Source organism: Tribolium madens, unplaced genomic scaffold (assembly GCF_015345945.1).
Source record: "Tribolium madens isolate multiple individuals breed KSU strain unplaced genomic scaffold, Tmad_KSU_1.1 Scaffold_91;HRSCAF=231;Tcas5.2_LG7, whole genome shotgun sequence".
NCBI classification, from domain to species: domain Eukaryota; kingdom Metazoa; phylum Arthropoda; class Insecta; order Coleoptera; family Tenebrionidae; genus Tribolium; species Tribolium madens.
In genome coordinates this window covers 19,032,728-19,054,797 of record NW_025401063.1, presented here as the reverse complement: position 1 = coordinate 19,054,797, position 22,070 = coordinate 19,032,728, and the positions used below count along the sequence as shown (strand labels likewise).

Below are 22,070 nucleotides of genomic sequence, written 5' to 3'. Positions count from 1 at the left end.
GATTTAAGTTTGATTTGAAAATGTGTATTTTGTTGTTGTAGTGGCAAAATCGGTAGGGTAGGCAAAATCGGTAGGGTAGGAATCTGCAATGCGGAAATACCTGATTTGTGAACATGGCCGCTTGGAGTTCACAAAGTTGAGTTATTTAGGTTAGAATAGGCACCGCAAGTAGAAATAGTACTTTTAAAACCCGTGTAATGTGATATTAGTAAATAGTGATTATCAAAGCCGAATCAGTTAGCAACTTCCGTCAAGATGAGTCAAGAAATTAACGGTGCAAAAGAAGAAAAAGCTTATTTCTTGTCGGTCCTTTCCACCTTTGAAAGTTACAGGTGAGACAAAGAAAATGCGTGCCCTAATCCCCATATTTATCCAAGATAAAACCCATGCCAGCGAACTGCTAAGTAAATAGTTAAACCAAGAATAACACGCGCCTACGCAATGCGAACGTCACCGATTTTATTAATAATAATTGTTCTAACCAAGGTCTTATTTGTTACAGAGAGCAATCCTTGTTGCGAATCGACCATAAGCAAAAATGCCTTTCCACTCTTCCACCATATCACAAAAAATGGCTTACGAAGTACAAGGAAGACTTGGAAGCGTTCAAGGAATGCATTGAGAAAAATTCTAAATTTATCCCTATCGTGCTCCAACATGCCCACACAATTTTTGATAATGTCTACAGCAACGATGGATCCTCGCATTCCGAAATTAAAGTTGGTACTTTGGCTGAAGGGCTAGACAAAGTCCAATCGGTCTTCAAGCAGTTGATGAGAGATTGGAGCGCGTTGGGGGCTGCAGAAAGAGCCCAATGTTACCAACCAATAATCGACGAAATCATCCTGCAGTTTCCCGAAGACAAGTTTGTCAGGTCAAACATCAACGTTTTGGTACCAGGGGCAGGACTAGGTCGACTGGCTTTTGAAATCGCAACAAGGGGTTTTGCCTGCCAAGGCAACGAATTTAATTTGTTTATGCTAATTGTCTCGTACTACGTTTTAAATCACTGCAAAGAGGTTGATGAATACACTATTTACCCATGGATCCATCAGTATTGTAATAACTTGAACGCCAAGCATCAAATGACAAGTGTTAGGTAATCATTAAAACAAAATTGAACAATTATTTAAAAATTTTGTTAGGTTTCCTGATGTTAAGCCAATGCCGACTCCTGAAAGTAAATTTTCAATGACCGCTGGCGACTTCCTGGAGGTTTATACAGATCCTGACATATGGCACTGTGTCGCGACTTGTTTCTTCATTGATTGCGCTCCTAATGTGGTTCAATTCATTGAAACCATCTATCATATTTTGAAGCCAGGTGGTGTTTGGATCAATTTGGGGCCTTTGTTGTATCATTACTCTGATGTAAAAAATGAGAAAAGTGTTGAACCGAGCTTTGAAGTTGTCTGTGAAGTCATAAAAAATATAGGTTTTGAAATGGAGAAGTGTAAAACTGGCGTTAAAACAAAATATTGCCAAAATCCTAAATCTATGCTTCAGTATGAATATGATAGTGTGTATATCGTTTGTAGGAAACCTATCAGCATTACTAACGGCAACGGAACACTGGATGGCAGGAATGAATTATTGTAGTAAAACGACTGAATACAATATGAACTGGAAATTATATGTATATCTACGATGTTATTTTTGAAATGTTGCAAATGTTTCTAGACCATGTCATTTAGTTGCAGTGTTAATTGTAAACATCTCAGATCTGATATAATTTTTTAAATTCATCAGATCAATAAGTACAAAAAAATGTTCAACTTTGCAGTTTGTATTAATTAATAATTTCTCGTTTAGTGTATTTTTTTATTGAATCGAATTTAAGTTTCACTATGTGTTGTTTAGCATTTAATAAATAAATGACCCTACTTTCTCTTAATAAAAAAGAAGACATTTGGAGGGATTAGAGGAACCAGCAGTTTTATTTGAAAATCTAGGGGATTTTCGTATGTTTGATTTCAGAGTTTGGCTTTTCATAAATCACTGGTTACCAGAAGAGCAGTGACACAGTTTTGTAAAATAATAAAAATAATACTTTTATTAGTGGATTAACAAAATTGTCAGGTATTAAACTTAATTAATTTAATAAACCATCCAACTGATTTATTAGATTTTTTGTCTGAAAATTTGAGGTTATGTTTCACTAGCTAAAAATTAAAACTTCAACTTTTTTAGTATGTCCAGTCGCGAAGGAGGTAAGAAAAAGCCCCTCAAAGCACCCAAAAAGGAACAGAAAGAAATGGATGATTCGGACGTCGCCCACAAACAGAAAATGAAGGAACAACAAAAAGCGTTGCAAGAGGCCAAAGCCAAGGCGTCGCAAAAGGGACCCTTGGTTGGGGGTGGTATTAAAAAGTCCGGCAAAAAGTGACACATTCTGAAACGACCATTATTTCTTAAAGTTAATTTTGTAAAATAACTAAAATAAAACAATTTCATTGTCCTCAACTTCGTGGTTCATTGTCCATTCCTAAATAACTTAAGATTTGTTGAAGAAATAATAAGTAGGTGTAGAGAATACGCAATAAAGTCAATACATTTGTCGTACAATGCTGGGGATGGGTCAAATTAATTATAATTACTTCCGGGAATAAAAACGAATGACTTATTTATGCTATTAATAATTTTCTATTTCTACTCAGTTATAATATTTACCATGCAAAACTGTGTTTTTAATTATTGAATGAAGAAATTTAGTGGCAAAAGCGATAATTTTGACTGAATTTTTTTTGAAATTGGCGCGAGTGCGCACACGTTTTCTCCCTTCCCCCTTCGTGTTTGGCCAAGGCTAACTTGACAAACAGCTGACTAGTTACAGGAGAACCTGCGAGCTGTCAACGTACCACAACAAAGTAGGCTTTGCAAGTGCATTGTCTGAGAAACTAAAACAAAAATCACAAAATGTGCACTAAAAGACTAAAAAAATGTTATTACAGTGTGGTTATATAGCATACGTGTAATTTGTGAAGAGATTGGGTTGCAACACAAAGGTAATTAGACAAATTTATGTATTTTTTTGTGTAGTTGCATGAGATCGGATGCCATTTTGTCGGGGGGATTTATAAATAAATGGATAAGTTTAATGCCCTTTTGCGTTTAGTATCAAAAGAAGTTCGTTTAGGTTTCCCGTTAAGTGGCGACACTGATTTGCATACAGTGTCCTAATTAAGACATATGTTCACAACGGTTGCACAGTTACGCTGCTGGATTTTTATGGGCCACTGGTACACTTAACGATGGTTCAAAAAGGCACAATTGGAAAAAACTACGTACTTAAAAAAACATTAGTCTATTTAGTGAAAGTTATTTATTTTTATGTAAGTTCAAGCAAGCTCTTAATTTAATGTAATGATTTGTTACGAATCGCAGGTTTTGTTTTATGAATTTACTTTCATTTATGATTATTGTGGAATATGATTTTAATTATGACCAGACTGTAGAGCTATTGGAAAATCCAGTGGCGTCCCCGAAAAAATGGGGGTGACATAACCGATCATTACTGAAAAATAATGTTCAATTAATTTTCTGGTTAAAGTGGCCTGCGACTTTGAAATTAAGTTGGCAATACTAAATTATTGATGGTATTAGATTTTTCGCGTGACGGCTATGCCTGCAACCGCTCTTCGAAAATAAATGATAATTGACTATTAAAAAGTAGATACGACGTTTGAATCAATCAATCTTGCCAACTTAATTCAAAGTCACAGGCCACTTTGATCAGAAATTTAATTGAAAGCATGTTGGTTGATATATAAACATTATAGGCGTATTCTTAAAATTAGATAGTGATTCACAAATTTCACCACAACTTTTCGAGGAATTTCTTTTCGGGCTCTGGGAATTTTCCATTAAATCAATAGGGGTAAAAGTCGTTAAACTTTCCGTTCTCTGATTTTAATTTAAATGACACATTATTGAGAGAATATGTTTTCGTTCTTTAACAAAATGACAATTGCTTACAGTTTGCAGATATAAAAAGACGAGACACGATAAAATAAAAAGTGATAAGGATGCATACATACCTATCGAGAAATTATCAAATCGTATGACATTGCAGATTAAAACATTTTTTGTTGCTGGTTGTGAACCAGTTTCTTATTATTATTATTAAGTTATTGTAAAAAGTAAACCACTACTTTATATGCAATCCAACATTATTATGACATTCAGCATATCTATAATACCTATAATAATTTACAATTGATTCATATATCGATTATGTAATTGTTGAAACTAATGACATCGATTTGCCAATTATTATTATTTATTATTTTTTGTTTTTATAATTTCATTGCTTTGACAGCTTACCTTAGCACATTATTTGTAAAACAATAAACAATTGTTATTTTATGTAAAGGTTGCTGGAACATGATTGTTATTTGAAGAGATACTCACTCCTGTTAACAATAGTAAACTTGCTACTTATAATCGTATTAATTAAGAAATTAAGTATATTGTATTGATATACAATATCATTTCACTAGGATATATTTTTAAAATAGAATAAAATAGATTAATCACCATCTTTGTTTACTTTGAATCCCTACAACAATGAGCAATTAGAAGGCTGTAAACCGAGTTCTTCAATATCAGTTAAATTATTGGATCACACTACTATTGATAACTACATACCTTTTTTAAGTTGTCTTGAATAAAAAATATTTTTTACTTTTTCGTTCTTGCAAAAAGAGGCGAAGCAGATAAAAAAATAGTTTCTGAATAACATAATTAATAAATAAAAGCTGAAAATTATATTGTTTGCTATTAATGTTAACTAGCAATTATTGCATTTAAAAATATGTAATTACAATAGTTATGTGTACTGTTATTGTGTATTAACTAGATATTTCTTGCATTACATTGTAAAACTTTGGTTGAGTTTTTTGTTGACACGTAAATTATGCGTATAGTAATGCTTTACAAGAGGGCAAGAGTTGTAAATTCAAGTGTGTTCCAGAGAAACTAACACTTTGACCAATTCTATTGAACCATTTTTATTTTTTATGTAAAGTAATTTTTTTGTCATAGGAGGTTTAGTACTTAGATCATTCCTTGTTAAATGAAATTTGTTTGCAGATTGGTCAGTTTTGACACCACACTTAAGGCGGTTATAACAGATTACTCAACTTTTCATAAGAATAGGAACATTAAATGAATAATAAATGTGTTTAAAAAAAGAATGAAGTAATTGTGCCTAACTAGACCATAACGAACAGCCTTTATGACAAAATCGATAAAAGTATACTTGTACAATTATGTAAGTAGAATATTAAAACTGCTAGTGGAGCAGTAGCAATCCTTTCAGAGCAATACAATGAAAATAGCCAAGAGAATCAATTTCCATGTTGAAGGTCGCTAGAAAGTGACTTAAAACCCCACACGAGAACCGTTTATGGTAAAACATGAAGGGCTGTGTCTCACCATCTGGCACAAAATTCATACAATTATTATAAAATAGAATGGCTTATTAAATAAATAGAAGATGCGTTTAAGAGCAGTTTAAAAGTAGTCCTATTACAACACCAAAAGTTGCATCAAAGGCACAATAGTTCAAAAAATACCGAAAATTTCGTTATTTTTGTCACTAATCAAGCGAAAGCTCGAAAGTCACTAAAAATAACGGTGAATTGTATCATTACGCTGCAAGCGGTTGGCAGGTATTACACAAAGTAGATTCAGTTGGTACTTTTTAGGTCAAAGAAACTTTGTTGTTGACATTAAAGCAGGCATTAAGGGCACATTCGATCGGTTTGGTGTTTTGCAACCGAGGTAATTGTAACTTTGCAATACCTACGCCCCAGGAGCGATGATGAATAAATACCTCGTTATTATCTCCGCCGTGACGTAATTCTTGGATGAACTTTCCATTTGTCTAATTGCCAGAATTTTTTTCAATTTTGGTGAGAATTTTACACCGAGTTGAAAGGCATGTAAAAAACTAATTAGATGGCGAATTATTATTGGCGTGACTGCTCAGGCGATATCTTACCTACCTACATTGGCCGAGAACGGCTATGTTGGTCTTGACTTTGCTGCTCTTAATTTCATGGTGGATTTCGACAAATGAGGACTTGGTGTTTGAGTAATTGAAAAATTTACATTTTGTAGGTGGGCAACAGACCGTGGAGATAACACTGTTCCACATATTGTATGTCATGCACATCATTAATTCAATACCTTGATTTTTATTTTTTTTTTAACTTTAAAATTTGTAAGAACAAGGTAATTTCTAGACTAATGCGTACTTTGATTCGATTAGAGAAAAATGTCGGGTGGATGAATGTTGTTTCATATGAAATTTCTTGACTCATCGAAAGGTAAATAAGGTAAAGTCTGAAGTAGTCACCAGCTTACGACCTTCAAAACATGAAATATTTATGTAAGTTAATGCAAATTTTTTTATCACCGAAGGTGATATTTGATATTCATTTAGTGGCTGATTAGTGGCTCTTTAATTATTTCAAAACGACAACCATAAGGGCATTTCACATGTTTGTAATTTTCATTTTGTTTCATTTGAATGAAAAAGCAAAGTGTACTCTTATTAAAAAGATAACACCAAACTGTTTACGTTTTTAAAATAACATTTTAAATTAATGACAGAATAAGGTTGTTTTTTTTTCTTTCTTCAATTATTTCTAGGGCAGATGTAGAGAGACAAATCAAATCTAGGTACATTTTTTAAATGGACCCTTACCTTATAATTTGTTTAAATACAGTAAATTCTATAACAAAAGAAACGAATTGCTCCAAAAAATTGTAAAATATTTCAAGAGGTAATAATACATGTAAATCAAACAAAAAAGTTATAATAAACATAGGTCCGCAAAATAACCATTTTGGAGATATCGAAAATTATTCGTTTTTTTGAAACATTTACTTGCAATCTGTTCAGACAAATCGTAAGAATTTTCACATTCGATATCTCCAAAACCGTTACTTTGTGGACCCATGTTTATTAAAACTTTTTTGTTTATTTTGGTCCATACTTTTACCTCCTTAAATATTTTACAATCTTTTTTTAAGACCCTGTATAATATCCTAATATCAGTGACACAATTCAAAATATATACAGAGTGATCCAAAAGTGTCGGGCTAACTCTCGAATGGTGATAGAAGACTTTCAGCTAAACATATAAAAACGAATTCTGACTCTTGTTTGTTTCACGCTTTTTTTAAAAAAATAACTGTATTTTTTTTTGTTTCCAATGTTGATACATTTAATTTATTATTGCATTATACATATACAGGGTGATTCTTAAATAAACCGACAAAATTTTATCCTTGGTAGTATCAAATGAGAACATGCTGGAAAAAAATATTTAAAAAATTCTTTGTTTAAACGTTCTCCAAATAAAATTTATTAAAGTTATTTTCGAAGTAAAGCGTACGCCACTGATGTGTTAGCACAGGTAGTGGAAACCATGGTATTAATGTGATGAAAATGTAGTTGATCATTGCAACAATTCATAAACGCCGTAAGTAGCACGGATTATAAAATTTTGTCGGTCTATTTAAGAATCACCCTGTATATTGCATTTACTAGTTTGTTTAATGTTTTTTACACCATAAGACACAAATTGGTGATTTGTTTAACAGATATCAGTTCAGTCTTACAAGATCTGTCGTTTCCAGCCAAAAACTTAACCCAAAATCTAATCTTTGAAGAGCTATGTCTCGTGTAAAAAAAACTCAAACAATCTTTTATCATAGGAACTTTTAACTCAGTTAAATGTCCACCCAAGAAGTGGTCCGACACTTTTAAATCACCCTGTATGTATTTTGTGTCAAGATTTTTTTGATTTCGTAATATCTTTAAACATGTTTTTTTTTTGCTGGAGACTATTAGCAGAGCAAACAAAGAAACTGTGTCTTAAATTATAATTATGTTTAACGTTCGGTTTTACGCTATTTGTGGCTTTTATTGACAAAATTTTTGTACCTTTATTAAATAATTATGAAAAAACTTATATAAGAGCATCAGTAACATTAAATAGACGTAAAACATGTGAAATATCAAAAAATAAATGTCAACATTCTTTGACAGATAGAATTTTTTCCACGTTCCTGGTATTTTATCTTACTTGGAACTTTTCTCTGAAACACCCTGTATGTACAAAACGGTTTTTGAATACTTTTCCGTGTTTTCTAGCAAAAATTGCGTTAATTTTAGTGCTTTCCGGAACTGGTTCTAGTTTTTTTATTTTTCAGAGGAGTATAAAAAAGTCAAAATTGTCAATGTTGGTTTTATCGACTAAAGACTTCCTTCCAGAACTACACAACGATATAGAATATTTTTACCACTTACTTTATGAGCAAATTAAACACTTAAAAAAAAATTATTTGCATACTGTCACAAAAAAAAAAATTGTGTACTATGTACTTACACAGAATGCCCACTTCTCGCACTTTTGTAACGTGCTTAGAAAATAGGAATTATCTCATATTACTTGTATACATTATATTCTTTGTTTCGAATAAATTTTATCATTAGCACAACATATTATGGTTGGCGTGGTTTGAAAAAAAATTGCGACTGGAAAAACATATACGATGTCTGTACTATCTAATGGCGTTTGTGATAATTAAGATAATAAAGTGTAAATTAACAATATACTCCAAATGAGCTGAATATTCTGCTTGAGGTCATGTAGAATTTTCCAAATTTTCTGGAACTTAAACATAGCTTTTATTCGAAATTTTTGTAATGTTTCTCTCGACACTATTTTCTTGGTTTCCTAATTTCCAACATTCCGTCGACTTGTTTTCGAGATTATTTCTCAATCCCGACACCATTTTCTTAACTAACTTTAATGAAAGTAAATTAGATAGGGTCGGTGCTCTTCGCATCTGAACGATAAGAGAAAGCATTTAGATATTATTTTTCGTCTCAATTCACAACAGTTGGAACATTATGCGCAAGTATGTCTGTCTTATTATTCCAAAACAATTCATCCAGTGATTTTTTTTCATCCACTGCAAGTCACCTGATTTTTGTTCTGTTTATTCGTACCTGCTCACAGATCGATTCCGGTGAAAATCGTAATTAGTAATTACACTTTCCCTGGATCGATTTTCGACGTAGACATGAGGTCGTTTACATTATCCATCAACAAGTGCTCTTTTCTCGTTTTTGACGCACTCAATCTGCCAAAAATACTTGAGAGCGACGACCCCGCTTTTGTCTGCTTAAAGGATTTCACGTGTATCCTTATTTGGCGTGAATCGCACTTGAATTTCTTTTTTAACTAGTTTTTGGATCTGTGCCACGTTCGTTTAAATTGAAACTTCCTTTTCTTTATAGAAGCTGCATGAAAATAGATGCGGGTCGGTCAGAATGCAAACTCACAGACTTGCATTCATTAATTTTAAGAGCGGAATTTTTATTGTTTAGAATACTTACAAGGGCATCGTGGAAATTTCACGTAATCTTTCCTATCATAAAAATGTTCCTATTTGATGTTTGCATGAAATTCTCGTAAGTACGTTGCATCATTTTTCTTCCGTCCTACAGAGAACTAATTCTTCAGAAAATAACGATTTCAGAAGGTTATTTTCATCACAGACAGTTGAATTTCTAGACTTCCTGTGGGTTGCACTTTGAAGGTTGGGCGAATTCGATTACAATTTTTTCGATAATTTAATGAACGATGATAACTACTAGGTTTACGTATTAGTGCGAACTATTTGCTTCACATTACCAATGTTTCTCCAAAGTTCCAAGATAACAAACTTGTCAATATTATTTGGTTACTGTAGGTATTAACTTCTTTTTCTAATTTATTATAATTTATTTATATTATTGCGGTTAGCACCTTGCGAATTTTTGCGCTAATTCTTCTTTGGAAATATAAGACGTAAAAACCTTGTCACTGCATCATTTAAGTGTCTTCAAAAAACAAAAAAGTAGAAGATTTTTGTAAAACTAGAACTCAAACATTACTTTAGAAAACTATAGATGCAAAATTAATAAAGTAATTATTTTTCAATAAGTTTCAAGTTTGGAGACTCTCAGGTGTTCAGAGCAATCACACATCGTCCGTTAATTCCCCTAATATAGAAAAGTAAAATGAACGATCGTGTTATACCTACACTTACAACAGCCTTGAACTTCATGTTTCAATCTTCGAGGAACCTTTATTTATTTGACACCAATTCTTTCTAATTACATATTTATAACTATTGTCACAAACAAACGCTATTTCATTTTTAAATTAGTTAACGAGAGGCTACATTGGAATTTTAGTCTAGTAACTTTGGGACGATGTGCAATTTAGAAACAAGATTTAATTTTTTAATGAGAGTTTTAGTGATCCATTTAGTACTAGCAAGTTTTTTTGCAAAGAAACCGTGTTAAATATTTGAAGCTAAAGCGGTCTAACCCTTCATGGACGTGAATAAAGTATGTTTCGGTTGAATAAATTAAATTGAATAGAAAGTCGGTAAATGGAGTATCAATCCGTAAAGCCTACGTAATGCGATGAAAAAATTTTCATGGATTGGGGAGTGCCAATTCATTTTATGATCGAGTTCATTCGATTATTATTATTAAATATTGAATAATAAATCTTCAAACAAAGATATTTTGAAATTGTGATTTTTTATTAATTTTATTTATAAAATCACAAGTGGTTCAAAAGTTACGAGCCATCTCTTGGGTGATGATAAAGGACATCCAACTGAGTTAAAAGTTCCCATGACAAAAAAATGTTTGACCCTCTTTTCACGAGATATGACTCTTCAAAGGTTAGATTTTGAGTTAAGTTTTTGGCCGTTCAGATTATGTTTTCTTGAATTTAGTTAGCCGAAACGGCAAATTTTGCAACATTAAACAGATATCTGTTGAAAAAAATTACCAATTTGTGTGATATATGGTGTAAAAAAATTAACAAACCATCAAATTCAGCAATGAATTGAATCCGAGTTTAAATCCGACTACATCGGATACGAAAGAGCTAAGAAGCCTACACGATAATATGGAAATTGACAGTTTTGTTTTTCTGAAAAAAAAGACATGAAAAAATCTGAACTGACTTTTATACTTAGCTGAAAGTCTTCTATCACCATTCGAGAGTTGGCTTCATACTTTTAAATCACCCCTGTATACAATAATAATCGAAAGTTGCAGTAGGTAGTATACAAAACCAGATACAATAATTAATTTGCAAATGCATTTGAAAGCAATTTACTTTTGTTGTCTTAAAAAAATAGGTTGTTACCTAATCTTTTTAATGATTAGTGTGACAATTTAAAACAATGATAATTGATAACATTGATAAGAGAAATGAAATTTGAGAGGAAACGGAAGAAAGAGCTGATAAAAGATATATTATTTAAGAATCACTGCCCAAAAATGCGAGAAAGTAAAAATTTAATTATTTAATTTGACAATTTTTGACTGTTTACTATAAAGGATGTGTCAGAACTCGTGCCACAGAGAAAAATGCTATGTAAGGTAAGATACCAGGAACATGAAAAAAATGTTAAAAAAAGTCTATCTTAAAAGTTTCGAAGTTATGAGAGTTTAGATTTTGCCCTTTGACTTTATTTATTTCTATTGGAAAAATAATTTTCCAAATTTTTTTGCTACAGGCTATTAGAAGATGAAACAAGGAAGCTGTATCCTAAATTGTAACTCTGTTTAATGTTATTTGTGGCCTTTATTGACACTTTTACTAACTAATTATAAAAAAAAACATATACAAGATCATCAGTATCATTAAAAGAAAACATAAAAAAATATCAAATGTCAAAAAATTTTGACAGATAAAATTTTTTAAACATTTTTTTACATGTTCCATGTTTTTTTGCTACAGGCTATTAGAAGAGGAAACAAGGAAGCTGTATCCTAAATTGTAACTCTGTTTAATGTTATTTGTGGCCTTTATTGACACTTTTACTAAGTAATTATAAAAAAACATACCAGGTGAATAAAAAGTATGGAACCAAGCGTTTTTTTCGTAAATTAAAAAAAATAATTAAAAAAATTATTAGTGTAGCATAAAGTACAATTAAAATGAGACTATTTATTAAGAATAACATTTTTCGAAATTTCTTTTAGTTTTCGAGTTTTGAAAAAAAAAAATTTTTAATGGCAACCCAGCATGGTAATTTTTTTAATTAAAGATTATGATCTAAAAATGACCTCTAATTAAATAAAATTGTTTTTAGCCAGTACTTTTTTTTAAATAAATTGTTAAAGTTGCGTTCCGAGCTCATTACGAAGATTTTCCGAACTTAACCAAAGTGGTTGTTTCATGCATTTCATCATGGGAGAACCCTGATTTCTATGCAGGTGCTTTGAGGTGGTTTCAAATGGACTAAAAATAGAAGAAAATGAGATGTTATTAGATTTTTTGATCCATCCGAAACCACCCCAAAGCACCTGCACAAAAAACGGGGCTCTCCAACGACCATATTCATGAAACAACCCCTTCGGTTACGTTCGGAAGATCTTCGTGATAAGCTCGGAACGCAACTTTAAAAATTTATTAAAAAAAAGTACTGACTAAAAAACAATATTTATTTAATTAGAGGTCATTTTTAGATCATAATCTTCAATTAAAAAAATTATCATGATGGGTTAAAATTTTTTTTTTCCAAAACTCGAAAACTAAAAGAAATTTCGAAAAATGTTATTCTTGATAAATGGTCTCATTTTAATTGTACTTTACGCTACACTAATTATTTTTTTCGTAAAGTGTTTAGTTTACGAAAAAATCGCTTGGTTCCATAGTTTTTATTCACCTGGTATACAAGATCATCAGTATCATTAAAAAAACCATAAAAAAATGTCAAATGTCAAAAAATTTTGGCAGTTAGAATTTTTTAAACATGTTTTTCATGTTCCTGGTATCTTATCTTACTTGAAATTTTTCTCTGGGGGGCTAGTTCTGACACACCCTGTATTATAATTTAAAAAAATACCACACACGAAAGTTTGAGGATTTAAGATTAAATAAAGATTTTTTACGTTGAAACAAATATAAAAAGAAACAGATTACAGACAGAACCCCATAATATTGCAGGGTGTCTAAGTTTCAGACGTCATTTCGATTACCAACAATGTAATGCGATTTAATTTCAAGTTTACTTATTCAATTATTATCAATTTTCCATCGGTTACATTTCTCACACCCCTACTTCACCCTCACATTTTGCCTGACATGTCTGATAAGACACGCCAGAATACAATCGACAGCCAGTGGCGTCCCATCAGCTCCGTTAAACTTTCCTGGTCAGATGATTCATGAAAAAACGGCCCTCCAACGCCTGGGTGTGTAGTAGTGAATGCCCTCGGAGTTTTGACCCGGCCGTCTGGTCTGGCGGGTTCAACATCTCCCCTGCAAAGTTGCACCGGGGGGGAACGACCAGACGTTTCCAGACTGATTTTCAGGACCCGAAGGGCATTGCACGGACTTTGTTTTACGGTTTCATTTACTTCGGCTGATGGAAAGCCATGTCATTGACTCCGATCAAGCGGGCCTACCGCAAATTAGGTAGTTGTGCTGCCCACGAGGAAGAGTCCAAGTGTTGTTGGCCTCTAGACCAAAGGGTTATTGACAAGTCTGACACTTTTTAATTAAACATGTATCTCAAGAAAAACTGGAACGAAATTTTCCAGCAACGGGTATAGGAAAAAGCAAACCGGATAAGACGCTTTGGGATGTTACTGAGAATCTCATTGCAGGAATGCAAGTCAAGGGTAACCATTGTTCTAATAATTGACCCGGAACAATTGCAGTTAACGTGGATAATAATGCCCAACTGGAAGGTAACTCCGAATGACTATTTAATTGTGAGATTAATTTTGTGGGATAAAGCTTTGCAAAGATTACTGATGTGGGAAAGACAAGAGAATGCTGCACTATCGACGTTACGATTAACTCATCAAAATTTCAAGCGAACATTGTGTTATAGATTTTCTGTAGATAGTCAATTGGATTTTTTCTTCTGCTCGATACGGTTTGTCCTTTAGGAAATTCTGAGAGGTTTCTCGAGCTCTATAAGAAATCGGGGACGTTTTTTATTATGGTGTTACTAATTTGAACGTTGTTGAAGTTTTTCTGTTTTCCACGATCCTCTTAACGGTTTTTGCTTCAAAGACCATTTCGGTAAACAAGATTTGTTAACTGTTGGCTTTTCGGGTCGAAGGACTTGAAAGTGAACGTTTTTCGTTGATTTCATTATCAGTTTCCTTGCGGTTTATTATCGGAAGATATTGGATTGTTTTCTATGTTCTTGTTTTCATTTTGAAGGTTCTGTAGTAATTTGAAAAGTAAGTAAAACTACATTCGGATCTAAGCTAACAAAGTTTGTACAAATTTAAATTTTTTTACCTAAAATAATCTTCTCAATTAAATAATCAATTAATTTAGTAGTTAAATGTCAGATTTATGAAAAGCTAAAAAAATATATAAAACAGAAAAAAAACATACATCTAATGAATAACTTCACTATACAGGGTGCGCCAGAACTCGCGCCCCAGAGAAAAATGCCATGTAAGGTAAGATACCAGGAACATGGGAAAAATGTTAAAAAAATTCTATCTATAAAAATTTCGGAGTTATTAGACTCTATTTACATTTGTTAGAAAAATAATTTTCCAAGTTTTTTTGCTACAGTCTATTAGAAGAGGAAACAAAGAATAAGCTGTATCCTAAATTGTAACTCTGTTCAATGTTATTTGTGGCTTTTATTGGCAAAATTTTTGTACCTTTACTAAATAATTGTAAAAAAACATATACAAGATCATTAGTATCATTAAATAGACATAAAAAATGTCAAATGTCAAAAAATAAATGTCAAATTTTTTTAACATTTTTTCTATGTTCCTAGTATCTTATCTTATTTGAAATTTTTCTCAGAAGGTAAAAAAGTGGCACATTGTATTTTAGATTCATATTCTGCTTAATCTGAACAGTGGCAAAAACAAACAACTTGTAGTTATACTATAGCTGTAGGTTTTAGTCAGAACATTTGACAAACACGTTCAAAAACGATCGATAACGTTACTAATTTGCAAAAAAATGTTGAAATATTTCTCTGTAAAAAAAATATGGTCTAGACATGCGCTCAGTTTGTACATGCGCCCCCATGCAACTCATGGGACATGACTGTCTCTTTCCAATCCGAAGTTACCTTTATTTTGGGGCGATTAATTCGGAGTCAGTCTCTCATCAGACTTTATCCAAAACTTAGTTTCAAACGAAGTGTTGGTCAAAAAATTGTAAGTGTTGTCTTGCACATGCGAATTTTGTTTAATTTTAATTATTCTAAAATTTCCAATATTGTTCACTATTTCTATTAATTCACTTTATAAATAATGATAAATAGTTATAAAAAAAGCCTCAACTCGTGGACATTTAAACTAACTAGCGGTATAAAGGCACCTTAACGACACCAACTGAATTTTTCTTTGTATACTCGCTGCGTTAACCTGCTTCAAAAGCGACGCGAGTTTATAGTGTAGACTCACTAACGACGTCCGGCTCGCCGTTTTTTTAACTGATTTTTATGACAAAAAAAGGTAAAGCGTTTGAAGCATCCGATCTGACCTCAAGCTTGGGTCAATGTCGGCGGTAATAATGTTAGCAATGAGTAAATAGTAACTGTTTATAAACTATTGATCACACCGCAATATATTGTTTGACAAATTGCATTTATTCGTCTCGTTCTGATGATCGGAACATTAATTGTGCGAAATGTTGGACAAACTTCAAAAGAGTCAACGAACTTGATTGAATAGATCTAAAAGTGAACTTACTTTTTTAACACTATGGTTAATGAACATATAAGACACTTGAAAAAATTGGTAGAGTCACATTGAGGGTAGATATTATCTTCCACTTTTACAGTACTGCTGCTATTAGACAAAATTGCAATTTTCTACGGTATAATTTTCAAACACAATACACAAAATGGGTTACAGTCCTTTCTTTAATTGTATATTACGTTATTTATTGTTCTCAGCATGTTATTATTCATTCTCTTGCTTAATAAGAAAGTAAAGTTTTTATTGCTTATACAGGCTGTCCCATCGAGTTGAAAAAGTCTATTAGTGACCTTTAAATGGAGAAATAAAAAAAAATGTATAGTACATTGATTGATACTACAACCATACAGCGTGTCCCAAAAATAAGTTACGATACAAACTTGTGTTTTTTTCAATGAAACACCGTATGTTTTTGGATGTAGCCTTCCAAAACAATGTTTTTATTTAACTTTTATTAGTCGATTTCGCTTAGTTTTAGAAATAAAACGTTTTTTTGGCGAAATATGCACTTTTTAAAAATTTATTACACAAAAACTAAGACTGCTAGAACAAACTTTTTCTTACTTCTGCAAAGAAGAAAGTACAAAATTTAAAAAACTTTAGCAATGCCTTAGTGTTTTGCATTTGTAAAGATTAATAAATTAAAAAGTTTGTTAAAAGTTAAATAACTTAAAAAAATTAAATGGAACACCCTATTTTTATTTTTGCATCTAATAATAAATTGTCTATCATACCTACATAATGGAAATAATTTCAAATTTATAGTTGCCAAATTATGGGTTCTTCTACAGAATAGACAAACCGCAATTAATTTCTTTCTTGTTATTTGTTTGGTTATACCTACATTTTTTTCTTTTTGAAAATATAAAGTTGTTGACATAAGAATAAAGTTGTTTATATTATAAATTTAAAGCGAGTTTTGCTAGAAATGTACTTGTTTATTCATATATTTTGTCAAAGTTAATTTCAATTTAAAAATATGCAAAAATTACAAACTAAATTATTGCTTTGGGTATACAGGGTGTGTCAGAACTCGCGCCCCAGAGAAAAATTTCAAGTATAAGATAAGATACCAGGAGCATGGTAGGAAAAATGTTTAAAAAATTCTATTAGTCAAAAAATTTTGATATATATTTTTTGGCATTTGACATTTTTTTAATGTCTATTTAATGATACTGATGATTTTGTATATGGTTTTATAATTATTTACTAAAGGTATAAAAAAAGTGTCAATAAAAGCTACAAATAACATTAAACAGTGTTACAATTCAGGATACAGCTTCCTTGTTTCCTCTTCTTATTCGATTAACATTTTTTCCATGTTCCTGGTATCTTATACCTTACATGGCATCTAAAATTATGGTTATGTTTTCATATTGAAATGTTGCCATTATCTGCTCTTTAAAAACCTAATGTGTAAATACAGAAATGAATGCTAATAATACAAGATGGTTCACGAGGAACAATGAGCCTGACCAAATTCTCGATGCAACCACCATTACTTTTCGCAAGTTATTTTGCCACAACTGTAATGTTGGTTGCATCAAGAATTTGGTCAGGCTCATTATTCCTCGTGAATCACCCTGTATACCTATTGATAAACACACATTGCAAATAAGTTCAATGGGGCGCGAGTTCTGGGGCAGCCTGTGTAATATTTACTTTAAAAAAAAACATATTTTTTATAGCCAAGTCTATCTATACAGGGTGCGCCAGAACTCGCGCCCCAGAGAAAAATTTCAAGTAAGATAAGATACCAGGAACATGAAAAAAATGTTTAAAAAATTCTATCTGTCAAAAAATTTTGACATTGATTTTTTGACATTTGACATATTTTTATATCTATTTAATGATACTGATGATCTTGGATATGTTTTTTTATAATTATTTAGTAAAGGTACAAAAATTTTGACAATAATAAATAAAAGCCACAAATAACATTGAATAGAGTTACAATTTAGGATACAGCTTCCTTGTTTCCTCTTTTAATAGCCTATATCAAAAAAACTTGGAAAATTATTTTTCCAACAGAAATAAATAGAGTTAAAGTGTAAACTTTAAACCCTCATAACTTCGAAATTTTTATAGATAAAATTTTTTTAACATTTTTTCCATGTTCCTGGTATCTTACCTTATATGACATTTTTCTCTGGGGCGCGAGTTCTGGCGCACCCTGTATTTATTTGCTACATCTAAATATTTCGAATAAGTATACTATGGTATAATTAATAATACAATCGGTTTCATTATCAATTTTTTTACGAAATTCTACACGTTTCGTCTGTGAGTTGATTTAATCAATTACGCATCCGTAATAATCCTATCCGTTTTAACTGAACTAATCTAAATTAGCTAATTAGAAGTGAAATACGGATTTAACTCAGACTAATTAATTAGGTATTTTAAAAATACCTACCTACATGCGAAAGAAGGATTTTCGTCTACCCATGTATTAATAAAGTAAAATAAATAAAAGTTAAAATAGTACTACCAACGTTGTGAAAGAATGTCAAAATGCCAAATTTAATTCGACTCGCTGTTCGAGTGAAATCGGTGTATACGCATTTGCCATTTTCGGTAATTATTGCGTTCCTTTCACTCGAAGTAACCATCCGAAGTAGAAAATTTCAAGGATGTAAGGATATTGAAAATTTCGGTAACAGGTTGATGCGCAGTCTCGAATTTGAATCGTGACCATAGGGCTGATCAATATCACAGGAAATGTCGAAAAGTGTTGACATTTCAGTTAGGCGAAAGTTACTTTTAGGCGATTATTGACCGGTTTTAAGCTTCACCGTTACCTACCTTGATCAGGTGTAAAATTAATTAAATTTATTAACCTGCTATGTCATTAATTGAGGATTTCGCAAGTTTTCTGAATCGTTACTGACCGTGGATAATAGATCTTGAAAGTTTGATAATGGATTTGCGTTTTAATTGCAAATGTTATGACCGATTATGAGGAATTTTAAATGTTGGTTAAAAAATGATTAGATTACTTGTAAGATGTCGTAGGTTAAAAATTATCAAAAACTACCGGATATTCAAGAACAAAGGCAACATAACAGTTTTAGCAATTCAGTGTTATTGGTAATTTTTCGTTTTATTTTCCGACCAACACAAAAAAAAACAAGTTCTAGTAAGAAAATTTCGAGATAAATTTGATAATGTTGCCATTGTTTATGTTAGTGTATGCGGGTTATGGTTTTATTAACTACGACTATAAAATTTTGTTAGCTTTTATTAAAATGTAAATTAAGAAAAACAAAGTTTTTAGCACAAACTTCAAAAATAAGCTAAAAATTTTCATATTCATATCTTATCAAAATGAAAGTAGAGACCAAAGTCACCCGTATTTGCAGGAATTTTGATAGCTGTAACCAAGCTCAGTCATAAGTTGTTCAAACGTTGTATAACATCTTTATCTAAAATGTTTTGAATTATTTATTCGTATAGTATTCTGTTCTAGTCATTTACAAAAATGAGATTAATGTTTTTGTTTTTTATCTGCTCCTATTCCTTTTAATTGATCTCAAAAAATGCAGTTGCGATGTTGCCATTTTCTATATGGATTTGATGTTACTGTAGTATTATCTACCCAAATCAATGGTACCTTATCCGTACTTCTCTATTTTCATATCTGTCTTACTTTGTTTACAATTACATATTATTAAATTGATTCGTTTAGAATTGCAAATTTGAAATATAATTATTATTTATACTCCATTCAGCCATATGTAGACTATTCACCCTCCTATTTGGCCACCTCAAGCCATCCCTAGCCTTATCAGATCAAAAACAGTCGCCATATATAATTTCCGAACAAATGAATATGCAAATAATCACTTAAAACTGAGGCCATTAACACCACCTCCAGGATCCAAGTTGAAAGTCCTGATCGACCTTCGATTCTTGCGAATCATTACGCAATAGCTAAAATTGCGTTTGCCTATATATTTTTTCCCAACACCTTGATTCTTATTGGTGTACCTAAAGTAAGTAGTGTAATGCGCCAGATTTCCTTGAGATCATCGTATTAGGTGATTTTGCGCAGTGCGTTTTGAAAACAAAGGCCGCACGTGCCCTGCCAACCTTGATTTCGACACGGGACGACCGACCCATCAGCTGGTTATACCGATCAGCTGTGCGTGTGGCAACGTGGTATTTATAAACAGGAAGGCAGAATCGGCCAATCAGAACACGAGTCGCTGTATCGACGTCATGGACGTGTGGGAGTGGGAACGGGTAATCAGCTGGTACCGGAGATTAAAGGAGCGCCCTCTGTCGGTGATGTCAAAGACTTTGACTCCGGGATTGATTGTTTTGCAAATATAGGAGACATGTTTCGGTTTTGTAAACAGGGGACCATTGTTATTATCGTTTTTTTATATTTGTCTTGTTAGGAACGGTTGTATTGTAAACAGTGTTAATAAACGTTACTTGATAAGACGAGTCAAAACATCTTCACTTTGCGATTAGTTTATCATCAGGTGATGGTTATTGAAAAAATATAGGGGTCTTGATACTCTGCATTTACTTATCGATTTTCGGTTATCCGTACAATGTCCACACTCTAATCCCTAGATTTGGAAAAATTGATATTTAATTATCGCTGAAGAGATTTAGGAGAGATATTATTCATTTTCGTAGCTACATAAAAGGTACAAACATATTTCGATATGTTTAATTCTTATCAATTAAAAATATGTGATGTTCTTTTGTAAATTTTTAAATTTGAAAGCGATTTTGATGTTCAAATTTGCATAATGGTGTTTTTACGTATAGGAGGATTATTCCAAGTGTATTATGGGAGATTTCCCAAAGGCGTTTTTAATAACTGAATTCATGTGGCTTACTTTATATTATAACTTGTGGTTATATTTTTTGTAAAAATAAAATAAAAAAATAATTACCAGATCATTTCAATTATTTTTTTTTTAATTTTTAAATAATTTCAATTTAGGTAAGGGGAAATATTGGTTTTTTTCTCTCAAGCTGTCTATTTGCTACATGTTTGGGCTCAGTGAAGTGGTGTCGATTAGGCGCGATGAATTATAAAATTATTGCCTGAAGATAGCCATTACAAAAATGAACCGAAACATGTAGCAAATAAACGTTTTGAGAGAAAAGGACCAATAATAATATTTCCCCTTACGTACATACATATTAATCTCTCACAAAAATTGATCAATCAATAATTAATTTGAATTTAACATAAATAATTTTATCCACGACTATTGAATAATGTACATACCCCTTATACGTCTGTTTCCTCGATCTTAATAATACCCATTAATCACTGCCGTGATTAATGCCCATTGATACCCATGAGTCATTAATCACTGCTATCAGAAGCTTCCTTGATTTAGCTATAATATTATATTGTTTTGCTACAAACAATTATTGGTTTTTAAAATGTTATCGTGTAAACCACTGAATATTTTCAATTCAGTTCTGTACATATAAAAAAAAATTTAAAAATTAATTTTCCTTGACCAGATTTGAACCCAGGTTGGAAGGCAACCAGCATCTACACAGCCCATCACCAACTTCGAATGTGTGTGTCGTATATCTGTTTCTTAACATTCCATGTAACAAAATTTTCCAACAAAAAAGTTTCAACAAAAATATTTAGTAGTCGTGGATAAAGTATAGTATACTACTACTCGCGTATAATGGTTATTATTCAGCCGCAGACGAGTGGCGTAAATCACCGAGTCATTATACGCTCGTTGTATAATATACTATAGCATTTTGTGAAGTAGATCAGCAACATTTGATGAGTTAAACTTATTACAGAAATATAAAAAAATGAACACTGAAATCATTATCATTCTACAGATGGAAAATATATACAGGTGCGCCAGAACTGGCGCCCCAGAGAAAATTTTCAAGTAAGGTATAAGATACCGGGAACATGAAAAAATGTTTAAAAAATTCTATTTGTCAAAAAAATTTGACATTTATTTTTTGACATTTGACATTTTTTTATATCTATTTAATGATACTGATGATCTTGTATATGGTTTTTTTACAATTATTTAGTAAAGGGACAAAAATCTTGCCAATAAAAGCCACAAATAACATTGAACAAAGTTACAATTTAGGATACAACTTCCTTGTTTCCTCTTTTAATAGCCTATAGCAAAAAAAATTATTAAATTATTTTTCCAACAGCAATAAATAGAGTCAAAGTGCAAACTTTAAACCCTCATAACTTCGAAATTTTTATAGATAATTTTTTTTTAACATTTTTTCCATGTTCCTGGTATCTTACCTT

The 22,070-nt window shown here is 31.7% G+C and overlaps 3 protein-coding genes across 3 annotated transcripts in view; all 3 read left to right on the top strand.

Annotated features, from left to right (window-relative positions):
• Positions 1 to 85: 85 nt before the first annotated feature.
• LOC123011017 (carnosine N-methyltransferase) lies at positions 86 to 1,883 on the top strand. Its single transcript, XM_044408264.1, has 3 exons — positions 86 to 332; positions 503 to 1,099; positions 1,146 to 1,883. Exons 1-3 carry the CDS (start codon positions 256 to 258, stop codon positions 1,597 to 1,599), a joined length of 1,128 nt encoding a protein of 375 aa, XP_044264199.1. The 5' UTR covers positions 86 to 255; the 3' UTR covers positions 1,600 to 1,883.
• A 49-nt stretch (positions 1,884 to 1,932) lies between these two features.
• Positions 1,933 to 2,463, top strand: LOC123011018 (translation machinery-associated protein 7 homolog). Its single transcript, XM_044408265.1, has 2 exons — positions 1,933 to 2,079; positions 2,191 to 2,463. Exon 2 carries the CDS (start codon positions 2,192 to 2,194, stop codon positions 2,384 to 2,386), a length of 195 nt encoding a protein of 64 aa, XP_044264200.1. The 5' UTR covers positions 1,933 to 2,079; position 2,191; the 3' UTR covers positions 2,387 to 2,463.
• Positions 2,464 to 2,838: 375 nt separating this feature from the next.
• The window catches only part of LOC123011345 (protein FAM214A), a 31,039-nt gene continuing 11,807 nt past the window's right edge, over positions 2,839 to 22,070 (top strand). Inside the window, exon 1 of the mRNA XM_044408735.1 lies at positions 2,839 to 3,005. The gene's annotated coding sequence lies outside the window, so the exon portion shown is untranslated. The remainder of the gene's footprint in view (positions 3,006 to 22,070) is intronic.